This window comes from Neovison vison, chromosome 1, assembly GCF_020171115.1.
Source record: "Neovison vison isolate M4711 chromosome 1, ASM_NN_V1, whole genome shotgun sequence".
NCBI classification, from domain to species: Eukaryota; Metazoa; Chordata; class Mammalia; order Carnivora; family Mustelidae; genus Neogale; species Neogale vison.
In genome coordinates this window covers 91,511,210-91,531,998 of record NC_058091.1, presented here as the reverse complement: position 1 = coordinate 91,531,998, position 20,789 = coordinate 91,511,210, and the positions used below count along the sequence as shown (strand labels likewise).

The 20,789-nt window shown below is 35.2% G+C and overlaps 1 protein-coding gene across 2 annotated transcripts in view; it reads left to right on the top strand.

The window, feature by feature from the left end:
* The window catches only part of SUPT3H (SPT3 homolog, SAGA and STAGA complex component), a 524,138-nt gene that overhangs the window by 259,650 nt on the left and 243,699 nt on the right, over positions 1-20,789 (top strand). For both annotated transcript variants that reach the window (XM_044252039.1, XM_044252029.1), the window contains exon 3: positions 7,613-7,697. In XM_044252039.1, coding sequence (XP_044107974.1) covers positions 7,613-7,697 — 85 coding nt within the window. The remainder of the gene's footprint in view (positions 1-7,612; positions 7,698-20,789) is intronic.

Here is a 20,789-nt window from a genome sequence, read left to right as displayed (position 1 = left end):
CTGCTACTATAATTGTGCCCATTTTTGTGCACAAATGAGCTCAAGGGGTGAAATTTGAGGGAAAGAGTGTCAGTTTGAGTTCTCATCAATCTGAGGTGAAGAAGGCATGTTGACTTGGCATTGAGCAGGTGACAGGCCGTGCATGCTCACTAGGGCAGGAGGGCGGCTGGACTGTGAATTTGGGACCCATAGGCTGATGGCATGTGTGACAGGGGCATGGCTAGTTTGCTTTTAACGTTTGTTTTTCTGGGAACTTCTATCTCTCCTTCTATTCTGAATGAAAGCCTTGCTGGATAGAGTATTTTTAGCTGTAGATTTTTTCCTTTTAGCCCTTGGAATTTATCATGCTCCTCCCTTCTGGCTTGCAAAGTTTTTGCTGAAAAACCTGCTGATAACCTTATGGGGTTTCCCTTGTATGTCACTTCTTTCCTTTCTCTTGCTGCTTTTAAAATTCTTCCTTTATCACTACTTTCGGCCATCTTATTTACCTTATGTCTTGGTGCAGACCTCTTTGGGTTGGTTTTTGTGTGTGTGTGTGTCCTCTAGATGGCAGTCACAAAAGCTGGATGACTAGATATGTGCTTATGCTCCTTTCATGGAGATACTGGTGAACCACAGTGGGGCAGAGGGAATACTGCAGGCATGTGCCAAATGAGAATCCTGATCTTCAGGCTGCAGGTGTTGTTCCCCATTTTTATTGAGAAATAATTGACATACATCACTGTATAAGTTTAAGGTTGTATTTACATGTATTGTGAAATAATTACCACAATAGGGACTGCCATCTAAAGGACATGCTGGCTGTGATGGCCACTGGGGCTTGCATTTCTGGGTCCCCCAAAATAAAGTTTTTAACTGACTTTTTCCCCCAAGGGTCAGCACAGAGACAGTAGTTAGAAATGTCCATTTCTCATCTTTCCTGGAAAGAGGCCTTATTTGCATATCTTAAAAACTACTGATTAAGGGTCAGGTTTCTAATTTGGTACATATCTAGTGGCTGGTTGTGAACCTCCCCACAGACTGGGGAGCTCTCTGCATTCTCTTTCTGGCCAGATCTAATTCAAGAGTATCAACCTGCAAAGAGCTCTTGCACACATTTGGTGACTTGGATTTTGTGGCTGTTGCCTAAGGGAGGCATCTCTTGATCTGGCAGTGGTGGCCAACAAATCTTGAGTTGCCATTTCCATGGGACATTAGCAAGCAAGGAAATACTTTTCAACCAGCTATCACCCCAGGGCTCAGCACAGAGGGAACAGAGAGAAATATGCATCTACTAGTAATTTCTTAAGGGAACCCTCTTTGAATACTTTAAAATATATGGCCTTGGGGTCTAGCTTCCAATCAGCCTAAATCAGTGTGCTGACTGAGATCTTCTTCTATGGGACACTGATAGTTCTTGGCCTACCTAAGTGACTAGGAGTCTCTAAGAATGAAGAAGGTTATATTTAGAGAGACAGTCAAGAACTAGGGCTGAGTAATAAGGTTCATTCCCTACAGAAGACTATTCTGTCCAGACTGGGAGAGGTGGCTATTTTATCTAATGCATAGAAATCAGAAAAGAGAATGAAGGGAAATGGAGAAAGAGAAAGAAATGTTCTAACCAAAATTATAAGATAAAATCCAAGAATCTGAGATAAGTGATTTACCTGATAAAGAATTCAAAATAATGGTCATAAAGGTGCTCACTGAAATAAAGAGGACAATGCAGTAATAAAGTGAGAATTTTAACAAAGAGGTAGAAAATATTAATAAATACAAAACAGAGATCATAGAGTTAAAGAATATAATAACTGAACTGAAAATTTCAGTAGAAGGGTTTAATAGCAGACTAGATGAACCCTAAGAAAGGATCAGTGAACTTGAAGACAGAGCAGTGGAATTTATCTAATCAGAGGGCAAAAAGAAAAAAGAGTAAAAAAGAATAAAGATACTTTAACTGAAGATGCCATCAATCAGGCCAATATTTGTATTATAAGGGTACCAGAGGAGAAGAGAGAAAGGGGGTAAAAAGCTTATTTGAAGAAATAATGGCTGAAAAATTTTATAACCAAGGGAAAGAAACAGATATTCAGATTCAGGATGCCCACAGAATTCCAAATCAGATAAATCCAGAAACCCAAACTGAGACACATTATAATTAAATTGTCAATGGTTAAAGACAAAGGAAGAACCTTAAAATCCACAGATCAACTTGTTATATATGAAGGAACCCCCACAAGACTGTTAGCAATTTTTTTTTCACAGAAACTTTGCAGACCCAAAGGAAGTGGCATGATATAATCAAAGTGCTGAAAGAAAGCATTTGGCAACCAAGAATAGTTGACCTGGCAACATTGACCTTAGGAACTGCAGGAGAAATAGAGTTTTCCAGAGAAGCAAAAGTTGAAGGAGTTCATGACCATTAGACTAGCTTTGAAAGAAATGTTCAAGAGACTCCTTCAAGCAGAAATGAAAGAATAATAATTAGTAACTGGAAAACATACAAAAGTACAAATTCCACCAGTTAAATTCATAGTACTCAAATGTTTCAGTGGTGGTAAGTAAATCATTCATACATCTAGTAGAAGGTTAAAAGACAAAAGTAGTAGAAATAGTGACCCAGCATAATAATTTGTTAATAATACATAAAGTAAAAAGATGTACATTGTGAAATTCAAAAACCAAAATGGAGCAGAGGAGTAAACAATATGAAAACCTGAGAAGCAAAGAGCTGATGGTTTAAGTCCCAGTGTGAGTTCAAAGACAGTGGAAGACTGATGGTCCAATTTGAAGATAGGCAGAGGGAGTGTTTCTCCCTTACTCTGCCTTTTGTTCTTTCCAGGCCTTCAACAGATTGGATGAAGCCCACCCATGTTGGAGAGGGCAGTTTGCCTCAAGCAACTAATCTCCTTCAGAAATACTTCCACAGACATGTCCAGATAAATGTTTAACCAAATGTTTAGGTACTCTTAGCCCAGTCAAGTTAAGATATAAAATTAAGCATTATCCCATGTCACCTTGACACTCATATACATCTCCTTAAACTATTCTTTATCTCCAAATAAAGACAATAACGAGGTCATAATTTTGCCAAACTTGATACAGTTATCCACTGTACAACTGAAAATATGTTAACACATTTCCCAGAAGATGAGATTAATTCTTAAATTTAAACTTAAATTCAAGTTTTTACATTTACTATGATGTAAAATTAATAATATTTAAATATTATGTTACTAATCCATTACATTTTATGTTACATGATAAGGGAAAAAGGAAGGGAAGGAAACAATAATATTTGCCCAGTAGTCACACACACAAACACACACGTTTTTATAACAAAATGAGGAAATAATGATTGCAGTCCTTGTTTTTATTACTTGTAATGTGACTAGGTGGTATAAGTAACTACCCTTTTCTACTACCCATTCTGTATTTTCTTTGCCTTCAGCAAGCACCTCAGCTGGTTGTGGCTTCTCACCTGGTGGAATGACCCAAACCTTCATTCCTGAAGGATCTGGGTCATTAATAGCCTTTCCTGGTTTGGGTTGTTGTAATTTTCCATTGGTTTTAATAACAGGGCATGGTAATACTAAGAGATCTCCTCAGAGATCTCCTGTATTCCAGACATACTCTTCCTTACCTCCACTGTGGCAAACCAGTCCAGTCTCCACTTGGTAGTCAACATCACTCATCCCAGCTAGCACAGTAACTCCCTCTTTGCTTGTTGACTCAGAAGCATGAAGAATCCAAAGTGACTGAGCTACAGTCTTAAAGTTTCATTTCAATGGAATAATTGTTGTGTCAGTGGAATAAATGTGAAAGGATTCCTCCCTCTGGAAAAGACTTCAAGGCCAGCAAATCATAAGGTCATGGGAACTGGAAGCAAAAATTTTGCTGGTGGGTCTTTATGGATAATAATGTATGCTGCCACTACTGTTCCACACCTTGATTTCTGGATTTGTGAATCCTATTTGTGGGAGAAACAGCACCATATACTGGATGTTGATTCACAGGATGTGTAAGTGTTCTGGAAAACTTTGTCCCAGTTCTACAAGGTATTTCCACCTAGTTGGCATTGTAACTGGATTTTCAAAAGCCATTCCCACTATTCAGTCAAACCAGCTACTTCATAATGGTGGGGAACATGTCAAGACTAGTGCTCATGAATTCTTTGAGCATAGACCCAGTACACCCCATCCTTTGCTGAAAAGTGTTTTTTGATCACAAACATTGCTGTATGGAGTACCATGACACCAGATAGGCATTTTGTAAGTCCACAGATGGTAGTTTTGGCAGTGGCATTGCATGTGGGGACAGCAAATCCATATCCAGAGTAAATGTCTATTCTAGTAAGAATCATACCCTTTCATTTTCAGGATGGGAGTGGTCTTAATGTAATCAGCTTGTTGCAAGGAGGATAGCTGATCACCCTGGGGGATGGAGCAAGTTCAGAAACTCAGTGTTGATCTTTGCTGCTGACAGATGGGCACTAAGCAGGGGCTATAACAATGATGGCATTGATTAGTGGAAGTCCATGTCACTGGGCACTGCATATCCTCCATCCCTCCCACCATGACCACTTTGTTCATGAGCCCCATTGAGTGATGACAGGGTTCTATTCTTCCCATTGGGAGTTCTTCCCATTGGGAGAATTTCCCTTCGCTGCTATCTTTAAGTGATGTTCCAGAAGGGGACTGCAGTGCTCCAGGCTGTTAACTTTTGGGTGGTGCCTACATATCATGCAGTTGGTATGTAAACCAGGGCCTGAGTCTTCTCTTTTTCTGTTAATTAATCATGAAGAGCTCCCGAGAGGTCATAGGTGCAGATAGGAGGGAAAATAAATTCTTCCTCATTCTACCTTTTGTTTTATTCAAGCCCTTTAATTATGATTTTTTCAGTTTATGTACATGAGTAAAATATATGTGTAATTTTACTTTCTTTCTTGCTTTTTTACTTCTGAAACCCAGGTTATACTAGCCTAAATATATGAATTAGGGAGTATCTATCTTTTTGTATTCTTTTTAAAAGTTGTATCAAATTAGAATAATCTATTCTTTGCATGTTGGGTACAAAATTACAGATGAGGTAAGGTGGTTTGTTTTTGTTTGCTTTGGTTTTGTTTGGGTTTTGATTTTTTACTACTGATTTAATTTCTTTAAAATTTATAAAACTATTCAGGTTTTTTATTTCTTCTTGAGTCAGCTTTGACCATTTGTATTTTTCTTATAGAAATTTATCCATTTCACCACAGTATCATCATATTTGTCACAACATTGATCATGGTATTTTGTTATTACCCACGATGTGTTATGGGTAATTTCCTAAGATACGCTGTTCTGAATCCTAATTATCTTTATAGCTGAATCTAGTCTGGTTAATTTTTTTCATCCATATTAATTATTGTGGTAAAACATATATCACTTAAAATTTACCTCTTTACTTACTTTTAACTATATAGTTCTCTGACTTTAAATACATTCAAAATGTGCTGTCATCATCACTGTTTATTATCTAGAAGTTCTTTCATCCCAGGCAAACTCTCTACACATTAAGCAAAAACTCTCCAATCCCTTTGTGTTCCTCTAGTCTACTTTCTATCTCTACGAATTTTCTTATTCCAGATAAGTCATATAAGTCGCAGCATACAACTGCTGTCACTTCTGTCTGGCTTATTTTAGTTAGCATACTGTTTTTAAAGTTCATTCATGCAGGAATATGTATCAGAACCTCTTTCCTTTTTATTGCTGAATAATACTCCATTGTATGTATATGTTTTATTTGTTCATTGGTTAATGGAGATTTTGGTTATTTCTACCTTTTGACAATTCTGAATAATGTAGCTACTATGATCATTGGTGTATACATACCTGTTTGAATCCTTGTTTTCAATTTTAATTTGGAGGTATATACTCAGGAGTGGAATTTCTAGGTCAAAAACTCATTCTGTGTTTACAGAACCACCCAACTATTTTCCACTGTGGCTATACCATTTTGCATTTTCTCCAGCAATGTACAGTGTTTCCAGTTTCTCTGTATCCTAGCTAGTATTTTCCATTTTGTTGGTAATAGCCATTCTTCTGGGTTTGAAGTAGCAACTCAATGTGGTTTTGATTTGCATTTCTCTAATGACTGATTATATGAGGATCTTTTCATTTGCTGTTGGCTATTTGTATATTTTCATTGGAGACGTATCTGTTCAAGTCCACTACCCATTTTAAAATTGGGATTGTTTTCTTTATTGTTGTGTTATAAGAGTTTTATAAATATATTCTGGTTATTCATCTATGATTTTCAAATATTTTACTATTATGTGGGTTGTCTTTTCACCATCTTATCCTTTGATGTATAAAAGGTTTGTAATTGTGATGAATTCCAATTTATTTATATTTTCTTTTGTTGCCTGTTATTTTGGTGTCCTAGTTAAGAAACCTTTGCCAAATCCAAGGTCATGAAGATTTCCCAGTTTTATTTTAAGAGTTTTATAGTTTAGCTTTTTAATTTAGGTCTTTGATCTGTTTCGAGTTTATTTTCATATATGGTACAAGGTTAGAATCCAACTTCATTCTTTTGCATGTGGATATCTTGTTTCCCTGCATCAGTTGTTGAAAAGACTATCTCTTACAGCTTGGTTGTTCCCTTATCAAAAATCGGTTGTACATAATGTAAAGTTTTATTTCTGTGCTCTCTATTCTGTTCCATTTGTCTGTCCTCAGACCAGCATTACATTTTTTGTTCTTTCACCTGTAGCCTCAGGCAAGATAGGCAAAGTGCTTTCACACATACCAGATATCACTATGCATTTGGTTCCTCAAACTGATTTTCTGCCTTGTTTGTGGTCCCAGCGTTCTTTGCTATATCTTGAATACAACACTTGACAAAATCCAGATTATTGACTACTATGAATAATTAGATGCCTTCAGAATAAATTTTGGTTCCAGGGCTCTCGTATCCAGGGAAACTGATTTTCTCATCTTATCAGCCTTCTGTTTTATCTCCCACACTACTGGTTAAAGCAAACTGATTAAAGCAAACTAATTTGTTAATATAGTATTGTGCACTTTCAAATGTCATTTACCAGGAAGGGATTCTCTGCACATCTGGTCTATATATGAAACTTGAGAAAAGCACTTTTAAGATCAATAATCCATTCTTGACAATCTGCTTGTATATAATTAGAAATGATAAATTATGGCATTTATATACATTTTTCTAAGAAGATTTTCATCTTAATTACATTACTTGTTTAATTACATTGCTTGCTTTTATAATTTTCAAAATGGCTATTAGTATGTTACTTTATTAGTACTTTAGATACAGTAACCTGGTTTTCTAGTGGCCAATATTATGAGGTAGTTGTTAATATTCTCCATTTGAAAGAGTAAGTGCCCTTAAAAACGACTACAGAGATCAAGCAATAGCATAGCTAACCACTGTTTTCTCTTTGGAAGTTGAAGCTTGTTTGGGAGAGATGTAATTCTTTGTCCATAGAGAATTGTACATCCACTCTGTTATTTGAGAGAAAAATTTGTACTTTATTAACAGATTATGATAATCAATATCTTTCACTTTTTGCCTTTCTTAGTTTTACAGTCTTTAATATTGGTATGCTTAATTTTTTTTTTTTTGACAGGTTTTCTTTAGGTGATGCTAGGAGGCCTCTTCATGAAACGGCACTTTTGGTAGAAGATGTGGTACACACACAGTTAATTAATCTGGTAAGAGCATATATAATCTTATTTGATGTTTCTCCATTCTGCTTATATTGCAATTGCAACCCAACATGTGTTTTTAAAGATTGTATTTATATACGAAATTTTTTATTTTGTCTGCTGGATTGAGGTGTAATTTACATAAAACAAAACTTTACCACTGTAAGTACGTAATTCAGTGAGTTTCGGCAACTAAATACTGTCCTGTGACTATGAACACAATTGTGATATAGAATATTTTCAACATCCAAAACAGTTCTCTTGTGCCCCTGGGTATTTAGTCCTTTCCCTGCTTCCCTGACCCTCCGGTAACACTGAATTGCTTTCTGTCACTATTAGGACAGTTTTTGTAAAATGCTTTTTAAAACTTTCCTGTATTGCACTTTAGACTTACAAAAGAACTGCACAAATAGTACATAGAATTCTCAGATACCTTTTATCTTCCTCTGTTAACATCTTATGTAACCACAGTACAATTATCAAAAACAGGCAACAATGTTGGTATGATATTTTTAAAGAAATTACCGACCTTATTCAGTTTCCATCAGCTTTCTTTTTAATATTCCTTTCCTGTCTCAGGTTCCAGTCTGGGGTAACACATGTAGTTAGCTCCCTTGTCTTTGTAGTCAGCCCTTTCCTAGGATAATTCCTCCATCTTTCCTTGGTTTATGGCCTTGACACCTTTTTAAACATGCCAGAGTGTTGTTTTATAAGACGTTCTTCTTTTTTCAGTCTGATGTTTTCTTATGATTAGAATGTGGCTCTACATTTTTGCCAAGAACACCGTGGAAGTGATGGGTCCTTTTCAGTGTGTCAAATCAACATGGTCATGTTCTTGATGTTTTATTTATGATTTTAACCTTCATAAATTAGTTAAGGTTGAATATATGCTGAATTTTTTTACTATAATGAAATTACAAGTTTCTTCATTTTGTAATAAATATCTTGGGGGAGGTATTTTTTGGGGGGGGAGGTATTTTGTGACTCTGCAAATATTTTCCTTCTCTAAAAATTTTTGCCTGTTTATTTTACCATTTGTCAGTGAATCTTGTCTGAGACCGTTATGACTATTGGTATTTGCCTAATAGTGGTTTTCTATTTCCTTCTTTCCTTTTTATATTTTTTAATTGCAATTATTCTTAAAGGAGTATCTATTTTTTGTCACCATTTATTTATTCAGTTTTTAATATGTATTTGTATGTACTAATGTATATTTAAATTTAATCTTAAGATCATTCAGCAGTTATATCATTATTTATTTGTATTGCTTAAGTTGTTATAATATTGGCCATTAGTTACATTGTCATGTCCTTTTCCCATTTGTCCATTAGGGTGTTGATCCTATGTCCCATATATATTAAAGGTATCAATCCATGTAGTATATGATACAAATATATTCTTTCATTGTGTGTGTTACCTTTTGACTTTGTTTTTATGATTTTTAAGGCATACAAATATTTTAATTTCAACAAAGCCAAATATATCAACCTTTTATTGTCTTAGAATTTTGAAACATAGTTAGAAAGACTTACTTTATACTGAATTTAAAGAGGAATGCACCCATGTTGCCTTCTGAGACTTGTATGGTTTCCTTTTTAATGTTTAGGTCCTTAATCCGTTTGCAGTTTACTCTTGTTATCATGTGAGATGTGGATCTAATTTTATCTTTATCCAAATGACTACCCAGTTATACCATCATCATTTATTAAAAAGCCTATGCTTTTCCTAATGATTGGACATGCCTCCTTTATCATATACTGAATAAGTATATTTGGGATCTATTTATGGTTTTATATTTATTGCCAGTGTTTTATTTTTCTATGCATATGATAATACATTTTAAATTATGTCAGTTTTAATGGTATATTTTAAAGATTGTTACAGCTAGACTCCCAAATCTTTCTTTCTGTGTGGTCCTGGTTATTTCTGTATGTTTATTTTTTTATATGAATGTTAGTATTAGATTTTTCTAGCTTCATTAAATACCTTTTTGGTGTCTTTATTGAAATTTCATGAATTTATAAATCAATTTAGAGAAAACTGCATCTTAAGAATGTTGACTCCAGGGACGCCTGGGTGGCTCAGTTGGTTAAGCAGCTGCCTTCGGCTCAGGTCATGATCCCAGCGTCCTGGGATCGAGTCCCGCATCGGGCTTCTTGCTCTGCAGGGAGCCTGCTTCACCCTCTGCCTCTGCCTGCCACTCTGTCTGCCTGTGCTTGCTCTCTCGCCCTCTCTCTCTGATACATAAATAAATAAAATCTAAAAAAAAAAAAAAAAAAAAAAGGATGTTGACTCCATCTAAGAAAAGAGAATTGTCTTTACCTTTTTTGAAAACCACTTTTCTGTCTTTCATGGGTGTTTTAACATTTATCTTCTATAGGCTTCACATATTTATTTCATTTATTCCTTTGTATTTGATCTTTGTTATACTGCAAATGGAACATCTGAAACTGAAATACATAAATCTATAGATTCAAGGAACTGAGCCAACTCCAGGCAGGGTAAACCCAAAGAAATGAATGTTAAAATGCTGAATACAAAAGACATAATATAAATCCTGAAAGCACGCAGATTCATTACCATAAGGGAACAATGACCTGCAAGACAGAATTTTTATTAGAAACATGGAGACTAGGTCTAAAATGAGCCTCTTGTAGGCAACATATAGAAGGATCTTCTTTTTTTTAAATCCATTCTGATGCCCTATATCTTTTGATTGGTGCATTTAGTCCATTTACATTCAGAATTATTTCTGAGAGATATGAATTTAGTCCCGTTGTGTTATATAGAGAGTTGGTGTTTCTAGTGATGTTTTCTTGTCCTTTTTATTCTTTGTTGCATTTGGTCTTTTTATCTCCACTCAAAGTCCCCCTTAAAATTTCTTGAGGGCTGGTTTGGTGGTCATGAACTCCTTTAGTTTTTATTTGTGTGGGAAACTCTTATCTCTCCTACTATTTTCAGTGATAGCCTTGCTGGATAAAGAATTCATGGCTGCATATTTTTCCCATTCATCATCTTGAATGTATTTGCTTCCACTCCTTTCTGGCCTGCCAAGTCTCTGTGAACAAATCTGCTGTGAACCTGATCTGTCTTTCCTTGTAGGTTAAGGACCCTTCCTCCCTTGCTGCATTGGCAAGGGAAGTCAAACTTGCACTATTTGTAGATGACATAATACTCTATGCAGAAAACCTGAAAGACTCCACCAAAAATTGTTAGAACTCATACATGAATTCAGCAAAGTTGTGGGATATAAAATCAATGCATGGAAATCTGTTTCATTTCTGTATAACTGTTACGAAGCGGCAGAAAAAGAAATCAAGGAATTGATCTAATTTGCAATTGCATCAAAACAATAAGATACGTAGGAATAAATCTAACTAAAGGAATAAAAGATCTGCACTCTGAAAAATATAGAATTAAAGAAATTGAAGAGGACACAAAGAAATGGAAAAACATTCCATGCTCATGGATTGGAAGAACAAACATTGATAAAATGTCTGTGCTACCCAAAGCAATCTACACATTTAATACCAATCCCCATCAAAAGATCACCAGTGCTTTCACACAGCTAGAACAAGCAATCCTAAAATTTGTATGGAACCACAAAAGGCCCCAAATAGCCGAGCAATTCTAAAAAAGAAAAACAAAACTGGAGGCATTGTGATTCTGGATTTCAAGCTATATTACAAAGCTGTAGTCGTTAAGAGAGTATGGTACTAGCACAAAATGAGATGCATAGATCAATGGAATAGAATAGACTACCCAAAAATGGGCCCACAACTATATGGTTAACTAATCTTTGACAAAGCAGGAAAGAATATCCAATGGAAAAAAAAAATCTTTTCAACAAGTTATCTTAGAAAACTGTACAGCAACATGCAGAAGAATGACATTGGACCATTTTCTTACACCATACACAAAAATAAATTCAAAATGGATTAAAGATCCAAATGTGGGATGGAAAACATCAAAATCCTAGAAACCTCTTTGACCGTCATCCATAGCATCTTCTTACTAGACATGTCACCTCAGGCAAGGGAAACAAAAGCATAAATGACCTATTGGGACTTCATCGAAATAAAAAGCTTCTGCACAGTGAAAGAAACAATCAACAAAACTAAAAGGCAGCCTACAGAATGGGAGAAGATATTTGCAAATGGCATACGTGATAAAGGGTTCGTATCCAAAATCTACCAAGAACTTACCAAACTCAACACCCCAAAAATAAATAATCCAGTTAAGAAATGAGCAAAAGACATGAATAGGCACTTTTCCATGACAATGACAAATGACATCCAGATGGCTAACAGACACATGAGATGATGCTCAACATCACTCATATCAGGGAAATACAAATCAAAACCATGATGAGATACCATCTTAACACTTGTCAGGATGGCTCAAATTAACAACACAAGAAACAATAGGTGTTAGCAAGGTTGCAGAGAAAGGGGGACACTCTTGCGCTATTGGTAGTGGCAAACTGGACCAGCCATTATGGAGAACAATATGAGGGTTCTTCGAAATGTTAAAAATATAACTACCCTATGATCCAGCAATTGTGTTACTAGATATTTACCCAAAGGATATGAAAATACAGATTCAAAGAGTATATGCACCCTGGTGTTTAGAACAGCATTATCAACAATAGCCAAATTATGGAGAGAGCCCAAGTGTCCATTGACTGATGAATGGATAAAGAAGATGTGGTATACACACGCACACACACACACACACACACACACACACACAGAATGGAATGTTACTCAGCCATCAAAAAAATGAAATCTTGCCATTTTGCAACAATGACATGGATGGAGCTACAGTGTTTTTTTTTTTTTTTTAAGATTTTATTTATTTATTTATTAGAGAGCGAGCGAGCGGGCACAGGCAGACAGAGAGGCAGGCAGAGGCAGAGGGAGAAGCAGGCTCCCTGCCGATTAAGGAGCCTGATGTGGGACTTGATCCCAGAACACTGGGATCATGACCTGAGCTGAAGGCAGCTGCTTAACCAACTGAGCCACACAGGCGTCCCTGGAGCTACAGTGTTTTATGCTAAGTGAAATAACTAGTCAGAGAAAAACAAATACATGATCTCGCCCACATGTGGAATTAAAAAAAAAAAAAAATAGATTAACATATGGGAGGGGGAAAAAAAGAAAAAGAGAGAGAGAGTGAGAAACAAGCCATAAGAGACTTCTAATGATAGAGAAGAAACTGAGAGTTGATGAAGGGAGGTGGGTGGTGAATGGGCTAGATAAATGATGAGTATTAAGGAGGGCACTTGGAATGAAGTGCACTGGGTGTTGCTGTAAGTAATGAGTCACTGAATTCTACTTGAGAAACCAATACTGTGTTGCATGTTAACCACCTAAAATCTAAATTTAAAAAAAAAATTTAAAAAAAGAAAACATGGAGACTAGAAGGAAGTACAAGTTTTAAAGTACTGGATATAGAGTTTTCAGTTGGTAGCTATTTTTCTCTTACTCCATATTAACGTGGCCTTCTCTCCTTTGCTCCTGTGTCTATATGTGTCCTATTACCTTAAAAATATAATCAGACATTTACTATTTAGTGTATTAAATCTATACATACTCTGATTTTCACATCGCAATGCTGTTGCTTTTCCTTTAAAGAGTCCTCTGTCTTTTAAAGCGATTAAAATACAGAAGGAAGTATGTATAATCTTTTACATTTACCCACATTGTTACCGTTTTCTATGCTCATCATTTATTCTTATACGTATGAGTGGCCATTTAAATAATTTTCCTCAGCTTGAAAACACTGAAATTTTTAATAGTACAGGTGTGCCAGTGATTAATTATCTTTAGTTTCTACATCTGAACATACCTATTTTCACCTTTTTTCTTGAGGTCTGTCTTTTCTATATGTGAAATTCTAGTTGCTCATCTTTTCCTTCCAGCTGTGCAAATGTGCCACTCCAGTGTTTCTCAGCATACCTAGTTTCTGATGCAGGGCTTCTATTACTCATTTGATCCCTTGTTTGTAACATGTTACCATTCTCTGGCTCATTTCAAGATTTTCTCTTTATTGTTGGATCTTAGAAGTTTGATGTATGAAGGACAGACTTTCTTCATGATTATCTTTCTTGCTAGTTTGCTGATCTTGCTGGATATGGAAACCAGTGTTTTCAGCCAATTTGCAGAAGTTTTTGGCCATTATTTTTTGCTTGTGTTTTTCATTCTTCAATTTCAGTCACAAGTATGCTGAAGCATTTGCTATTGTTTCACAAATCTCTGAGAACCTCTAAATTTTTTTTCAAAAAAATTTCCCCTTTGTTTTGCTGTTAACTTTGTTTGGCTTTGTAGTTTCTACTGATTTATCTTTAACTTCACGGATTCTTCTGTAATCTTTAATCTACTATTTAGTCAATTTGTTGTATTTTTCATTTTAATCATAATATTTATTCTCTATTACACTATGTGAAAATGTATCTTATTGTGCTATAATATCCCTTTTTGAACTATGGACACATTTTTATATTGTTCTTTCATTTCAAATATGGAATTCCAAGTTACTTATAAAAGTTATTTCATGATGGTCATTGCAGTATATGAAGAAGAATTTGCTTAGGACTTATTATTACATATATATGTAATAATCTGTGTATTATTTGGATAATAATTTTGATCTATGCTTGTAAGATTGACCCTGTCCAAATCTCACTAAAAGTAAAATGGAATGAGACACCTTACTAGAGGAAGATCTTGCTTTTTTCTCCCGTATCAAGGCATGTATTAGAATGAGTTCTTCAGATGAAAAGAGTAATAGAGAAATGTTTTTAAAGTTAGTCCTTTCTTAGCATTGTATATTTGTAGCCATGACAAAATATGTAGGTCTATGTGTTTTCCGCCATCTGATAATTCTCTATACATCTTAACTCTTAAAAAAAAATAAAATTATTTATTTATTCGAGAGAGAGAGAGAGAGAGAGCGAGCACAAGCGGGGGAGGGGGGAGCAGAGGAAGCAGGAGAAGCAGACTGCTCGCTAACCAGGGAGCCCTATGTGGGACTCAGTCCCAGGACCCTGAGATCATAACCTGAGCCAAGGGCAGCCACTTAACCAACTGAGCCACCCAGGTACCTCCATTTTAACTCTTAAGACTAGTTTTTTCCTTTAATTCTTTTATTCCGTGTTTATTGAGATATAATTAACATGTAACATTTGTAAATTTAAAAGTGTACGATAACACGATTTTCTGTTTATATTGTGAAATGATGACCATGTTAGGGTTAGTAACACATCCATCACCTCACATATTTAACATTTTTTTGCATGAGTGATGAAAACACTTAATATCTATACTCTTAACAGTTTTCATGTATACAATACAGTTTCATTAGCTGTAGTCATCATGCTGTACATTAGGTCCTCAGAACTGATCCATTATATATTTGGAAATTCATACACTCTAAACCACATTGTCCCATTTCTTCCACCCCTAAGCCCCTGGCAGCCCCCAGTCTACTCTCTGTTTCTGTGAGTTTGGTGTTTTTTTAGATTCTACATATAATGAGATCTTCTCTTTCTCACTTATTTCACTTAGCATAATGCTTTCAAGGTTTATTTTATGTTACTACAAATGGCAGGAATTGCAAGAGTTTTATCAGTGGCCAGTAGTTCATTACACATACACAGACACATACACGTGCACGTGTACTACATTTTCTTTATCATTCATCCATGATCCACATTTGGGTGGTTTCTGTGTCTTGACAATGGTAAATAATGCTGCAGTGTATATTGTGGTGCAGATATCTTTTCAAAGATTTTATTTCTTTTGGATATACACCCAGAAGTAGAATTGATGGCTCTTATGGCAGGTTTTTTTTTTTTTTAATTTTATTTTCTTAAGAACTTTCCTACTGTTTTTTATTGTGGCTTTCTCAATTTACTTTTCTACTAACAGTGCACAAGGGGTTGCTTTTCTGCATATCCTTGCCAGCACTTGTAGCTTCCCGTCTTGCTGATAATAGTCCTTCTAGCATGGATAATATCTTCTTGTGGTTTTGATTTGAATTTCTCTGATGATAAGTGATATTGAGCACTTTTCATCTACCTTTTGGCCATTTGTGTATCTTCTTTGGAAAAATGTCTATTCAGATCCTTCCCCAAATTTAAGTTTTCCAACCATCTTTTATGTTCATGTTTTATTTGACAAGCATTAAATCTCAAGGGGGAAAACAGAGAGGAGGATATGTTCCAATTTGAATGTCCATGTATAGAGAAATAGCTCGTCCAAGAGGCTTATTAAGTGCTGGGATTGGAACTAGGATTGAGGCCTCCTGTCCCTCATTCTATGCAGTTTTTTTTTTTTTTAAATACTCTTTTCTTGCTAAGGAGTTGTATATATCCCTGAATATTTTAGATATTAACTTCTTATCAGATATATGGTTTGCAAATATATTCTCCCATTTTATAGGATGCCTTTTCATTTTACTGATTGTGATTTTCACTCTGCAGCTTTTTAATTTGTTGTACTCTTCAGTTGTTTGTTTTTTGCTGTGCTTTTAAAAATGTCCTATCCAAAATATCATTGCCCAGACCAATATCAGGGAGTTTTTCATTTAAGTTTTCTTCTAAGAGTTTTATGGTTTCAGTTCTTACATTTGAGTATTCCATTTGGAGTTAATTTTTGTGAGTAGTGTGAGATAGATAGAGATCCAGTTTCATTCTTTCACATGTAGTATCCAGTTTTCCAATACCATTATTAAAGAGACTATTTTCTCCATTGAATATTCTGGGCTCCCTTATGAAATATTAGTTCACTGTGTGTACATAGGTATATTTCTGGGATCTTAGTTCTATATCATCCATCTTTGTGTGCATATTTATGCCAGTATCATGTTTTTAATTACTATAGTCTTGTAGTATATTTCAAAATCAGACTGTGATGTTTTCTTCTTTTTTCTCAAGATTGCTTCAGTTATTCAGGGTCTTTTGCAGTTCCATATAAATTTTAGCATTGTCTTTTCTATCTCTGTGAATCATTGAAATTTTAATAAGGATGGCATTGAGTTTATAGATGGCTTTGACTAATATGGACATTTAAGTAATACTAATATTTCAGTCTGTGAGCACAAGATATCTTTTCATTTTTTGTGTTGCCTTTAATTGCTTTCCTTAAAATTGTACAGTTTTCAGTGTAGTGACATTTCACCTCATTAGTTAAATCTAAATATTTTAGTTTTTTATGCTAGTGTAAATGTGATTCTTTTCTTTATTTTTCTTTCAGATAGCTCATTGCTGGTGTATAGAAATGCAACTGACTTTTGTATTTTGACTTTGTATTTTGTAACTTTACTGAATTTATTGGATTTAATTTTATTTTTTTGGTGGATTCTTTATATTTCCTACATGTGACATCATGTCATCTGCAAAACAGAGTTTTATATCTTCCTTTCAAATTGGAATACTTTTTATTTCTTACTATTTCTTGCCTAATTTTTCTGGGTAGGGCTTCCAATAGTATGTTGAATAAGAGTGGTGAGAAAGGGCATCCTTGTCTTGTTCCTGATTTTAAAAGAAAAACTTTTAATCTTTCACTTGATACTAGCTATTGAATTGTCATATATGGCTTTTATTATATTGAGTTATATTCCTTCTTTACATAATATGTTCAGAATTATTATCATAAAAGGGTGTTGAATTTTGTGAAATGTTTTTTCTGTATCTATTATGAGAGTCATAAGCTTCATTCTATTTAAGTAACATATCATCCTATTGATTTGTGTATATTGAACCAACCTTGGATCCCAGGGAAAAATTCCACTTGATTATAGTGTATGATCGTTTTAATGTACTTTTGAATTTGGTTTGCTAGAATTTTATTGAGAATTTCTGAATCTGTATTCATCAGATACATTATCCTGTGGTTTTCTTGTAGTGTCCTTATCTGACTTCGGCATCAGTTTAATGCTGTCCTCATGAAATGAGTTTGGAAGTGTTCCCTCTTCTTCAGTTTTTGGAAGAGTTTGGGGATTGTCATCTTTAAATACTTGGTAGAATTTACCAGTGAAACTTCTGATCCTGGGCTTTTCTTTGTTGGAAGATTTTGATTACCACTTCATTTTCTTAGTATTGGTCTGTTCAGGTTTTCCATTTCTTTATGGTTCTGTCTTGGTAAACTCTATATTTCTGTATATTTCTAGAAATTTATCCATTTCATCTAAATTATCCATTTTGTTTTCATGTAATGCTCACAACATCCTTTTATGAACTGCATTTCTGTGATACCAGTTATAATTCTCCTGTTTATTTTATAATTTTGTTTACTTGGTCCTCTTTTTCTTTCCTCATTAGTTGAGCTACAGATTTGTCAGTCTTTATATTTTCAAAAAAAATTCCTCATTTCTTTTTTTTTTCTATCATGTCGCTAGTTTCTATTTCATTTATTTTTGCCTGATCTATATTATTTCCTTCCGCTCTCTTTAGACTTAGTTTGTTCTTTTTTTTTTTTTAAATACTTGTGGTATAAAGTTAGGTTGTGTATTTGGGATCTTTCTTTATTTTTAATGTAGGCATTTATTGCTATAAACTTCCCTCTTAAACTGGTTTTGCTGCATCCCAAAATTTTGGTATGTTCTGCTTTTGTTTTTGTCTCAAGCTATTTTCTCTCTTCCCTTTTGATTTCTTCTTTGATCTATTGGTTATTCAGAAGAGTGTGTTTAATTTCTGCATATTTGAGAATTTTCCAGTTTTTGTTCTATTATTGACTTCTGGTTCCTTACTGTTGGGATCAGAAAAAAAAATACTTGATTTATGATTTCAGTCTGTAGACAGAAATGTTTCCTCCCTGGTTCTTGTGCCAGCAGGACTCCTTGAGACAACAGCCAGGAAGGACTGGAGCCTAGTTATAGGGCCCTTTCAGAATCTATTGAAAGACCAAGTTTGGTGGGCTTACCTGTGGGGGCTTCTGGACAGCGGCCAATGGGGTTGGAATCAGTGCACAGACCATTTCAAGGTCCACAGCTGGGACTAAGCTGTGTCTCTACTATCTGAGCCACAGGTGGGCATGACTCCTTCTAGATCCTTTGGTGTGTGGAATGGTGGCCACACAGGGCTGTAACCTAGCCTTCAGTGGTACAGGATTGTTTCTGGGTGTGTAGCCAGTACCATGTTCACTGCATCAGTTGCCAAACAACTCTTGTCAGCCTCAGACTGCACTGGACTTTCACAGTCTCCTACCTGGATCCTAAAGCACACACATGGCCCTTTTGTCCGTGGATGGTGGCCACATTATTGTTGCTGAGGGTGAATGCAAGCATGGGAGCTCTTAATTGGCATCTCCTCTCCTTTAATTCTTTGAATATATTTATAATAACTCCTTGAAAGTCTTTATCTTCTATATTCAATATTTGGATGACATTGGAACCCATTACCATTGACACCCCTATTTATTCAGTTTTCCTTTTGTTTCTTTGCATCCCTAGTAATTTTTGTTTGAAAAGTGGATATTGTAGATGACATACCCTTATGACACCTCTGAAAATTTTGGCTGTTTTTCTTTTAGCTGGCCGGTAACTTGCCTGGACATAAAATATAAACTCTGCCATGTTATGAGCCACCTCACATATCTTCTAAGTTCTTACACCTTCCTGCTACTTCTTTTTTGGCTTCATCCCTTCTGCATCTCATGCGAGCTTGTGCATTTCAACACATTTCTGCTCTTCAAAGGAAAAGAAAACATAATAGGAAAAAGTTGTTTAAATATTGATATTTCGTTAACTTAGAATACAATGTAGCAACTACACATTGTGCTGTATTATGTTTTCTTACTACTTTGACTTTTTGTATTTGAAGTGTGTTGTTTATATTACATATAGCAAAGTCCATGTTTTTTTCTTGTTGTTTTTCAGCTCTGTGACAGATGTACAGAATCTTATAAATACCACAGTAGTCAAGATTCAATACTGTACATCACGCCCCCCCTACCAAATTCCCTTGTTTTACCCATTTGTATTCAGACTCCTCTTCCTTATCCCAAGCTCCCACCTCCTTGAGGTTTCCATTCACCTTTGTTGGAGTAGAATGAGAGAATGTCTCATAACTTTTTGTATGTACCTGGTAATCAGATCTAAATTTACATGGTTTTGGTGTCCAGGGTAGGAGTTACTAGTGCAAAATAAAACCCATGAAACTCACTGCCAGATTTTTGTATTTCAGGTTCTCATTTCCTTCTCGAATGGCCTCCTACCATTTATTATTCAGAATTCTCAGATAGTTGTTGCATGCCCTGTATCCAGGGTTTTTATTGTATTCATTGGGAGAAGCAGTGGAGAGTGTGCTTACTCCAACTTAAACTACTGGATATTTGAATTAAATCATTTTTTTAAAAAGATTTATTTGACAGAGATCATAAGTAGGCAGAGAGGCCATGTAACTCCTAGAAGAAAACATAGGTAGTAATCTTCTTGACATAGGTCTTCATCATTATTTTTTTAATCTGATACCAAATGCAAAAGCAAAATTAGTGGGACTATTTCAACTATACAAAATGTCCACACAACAAAGGAGACCATCAACAAACTGAAAAGACAGTCTACTGACTGGGAGAAAATATTTGGAGATCATATAGTTGCTAAGTCATTAATATCCCAAATACATTAAGAATTCACATAGTTCATAGGAAAAAAAATGTGATTAAAAAATAGGCAGAACATTTGGATAGACCTTTTTCCACAGAAGATGTGCAGATGGCCAATAGGTACATGAAAAGGTGTTATACATCACTAATCATCAGGAAAATACAGATCAAAACCACAATGAGATACCCGTTCATACCTGTTAGGATGGCTGTTATCAAAAAGATGAGAACACATGTTAGCAAGGATGTGAAAAAGGGAACTCTTGTGCACTGTTAGTGGAATTATAAATTGGTATAGCTACTGTGGAAAACAGTGTGGACATTTCTTAAAAAAATTAAAACTAGAACTACCGTATGATCCAGCAGTTCCACTTCTTGGTATTATTACAAGATAACAAATACTAATCCAAAAAGGTGGATGTGCCTGTGTTTGTTGCAGCCCCATTTACAATAGCCGAGATACAACCTAAGTGTCTGTCAATGGATGGCT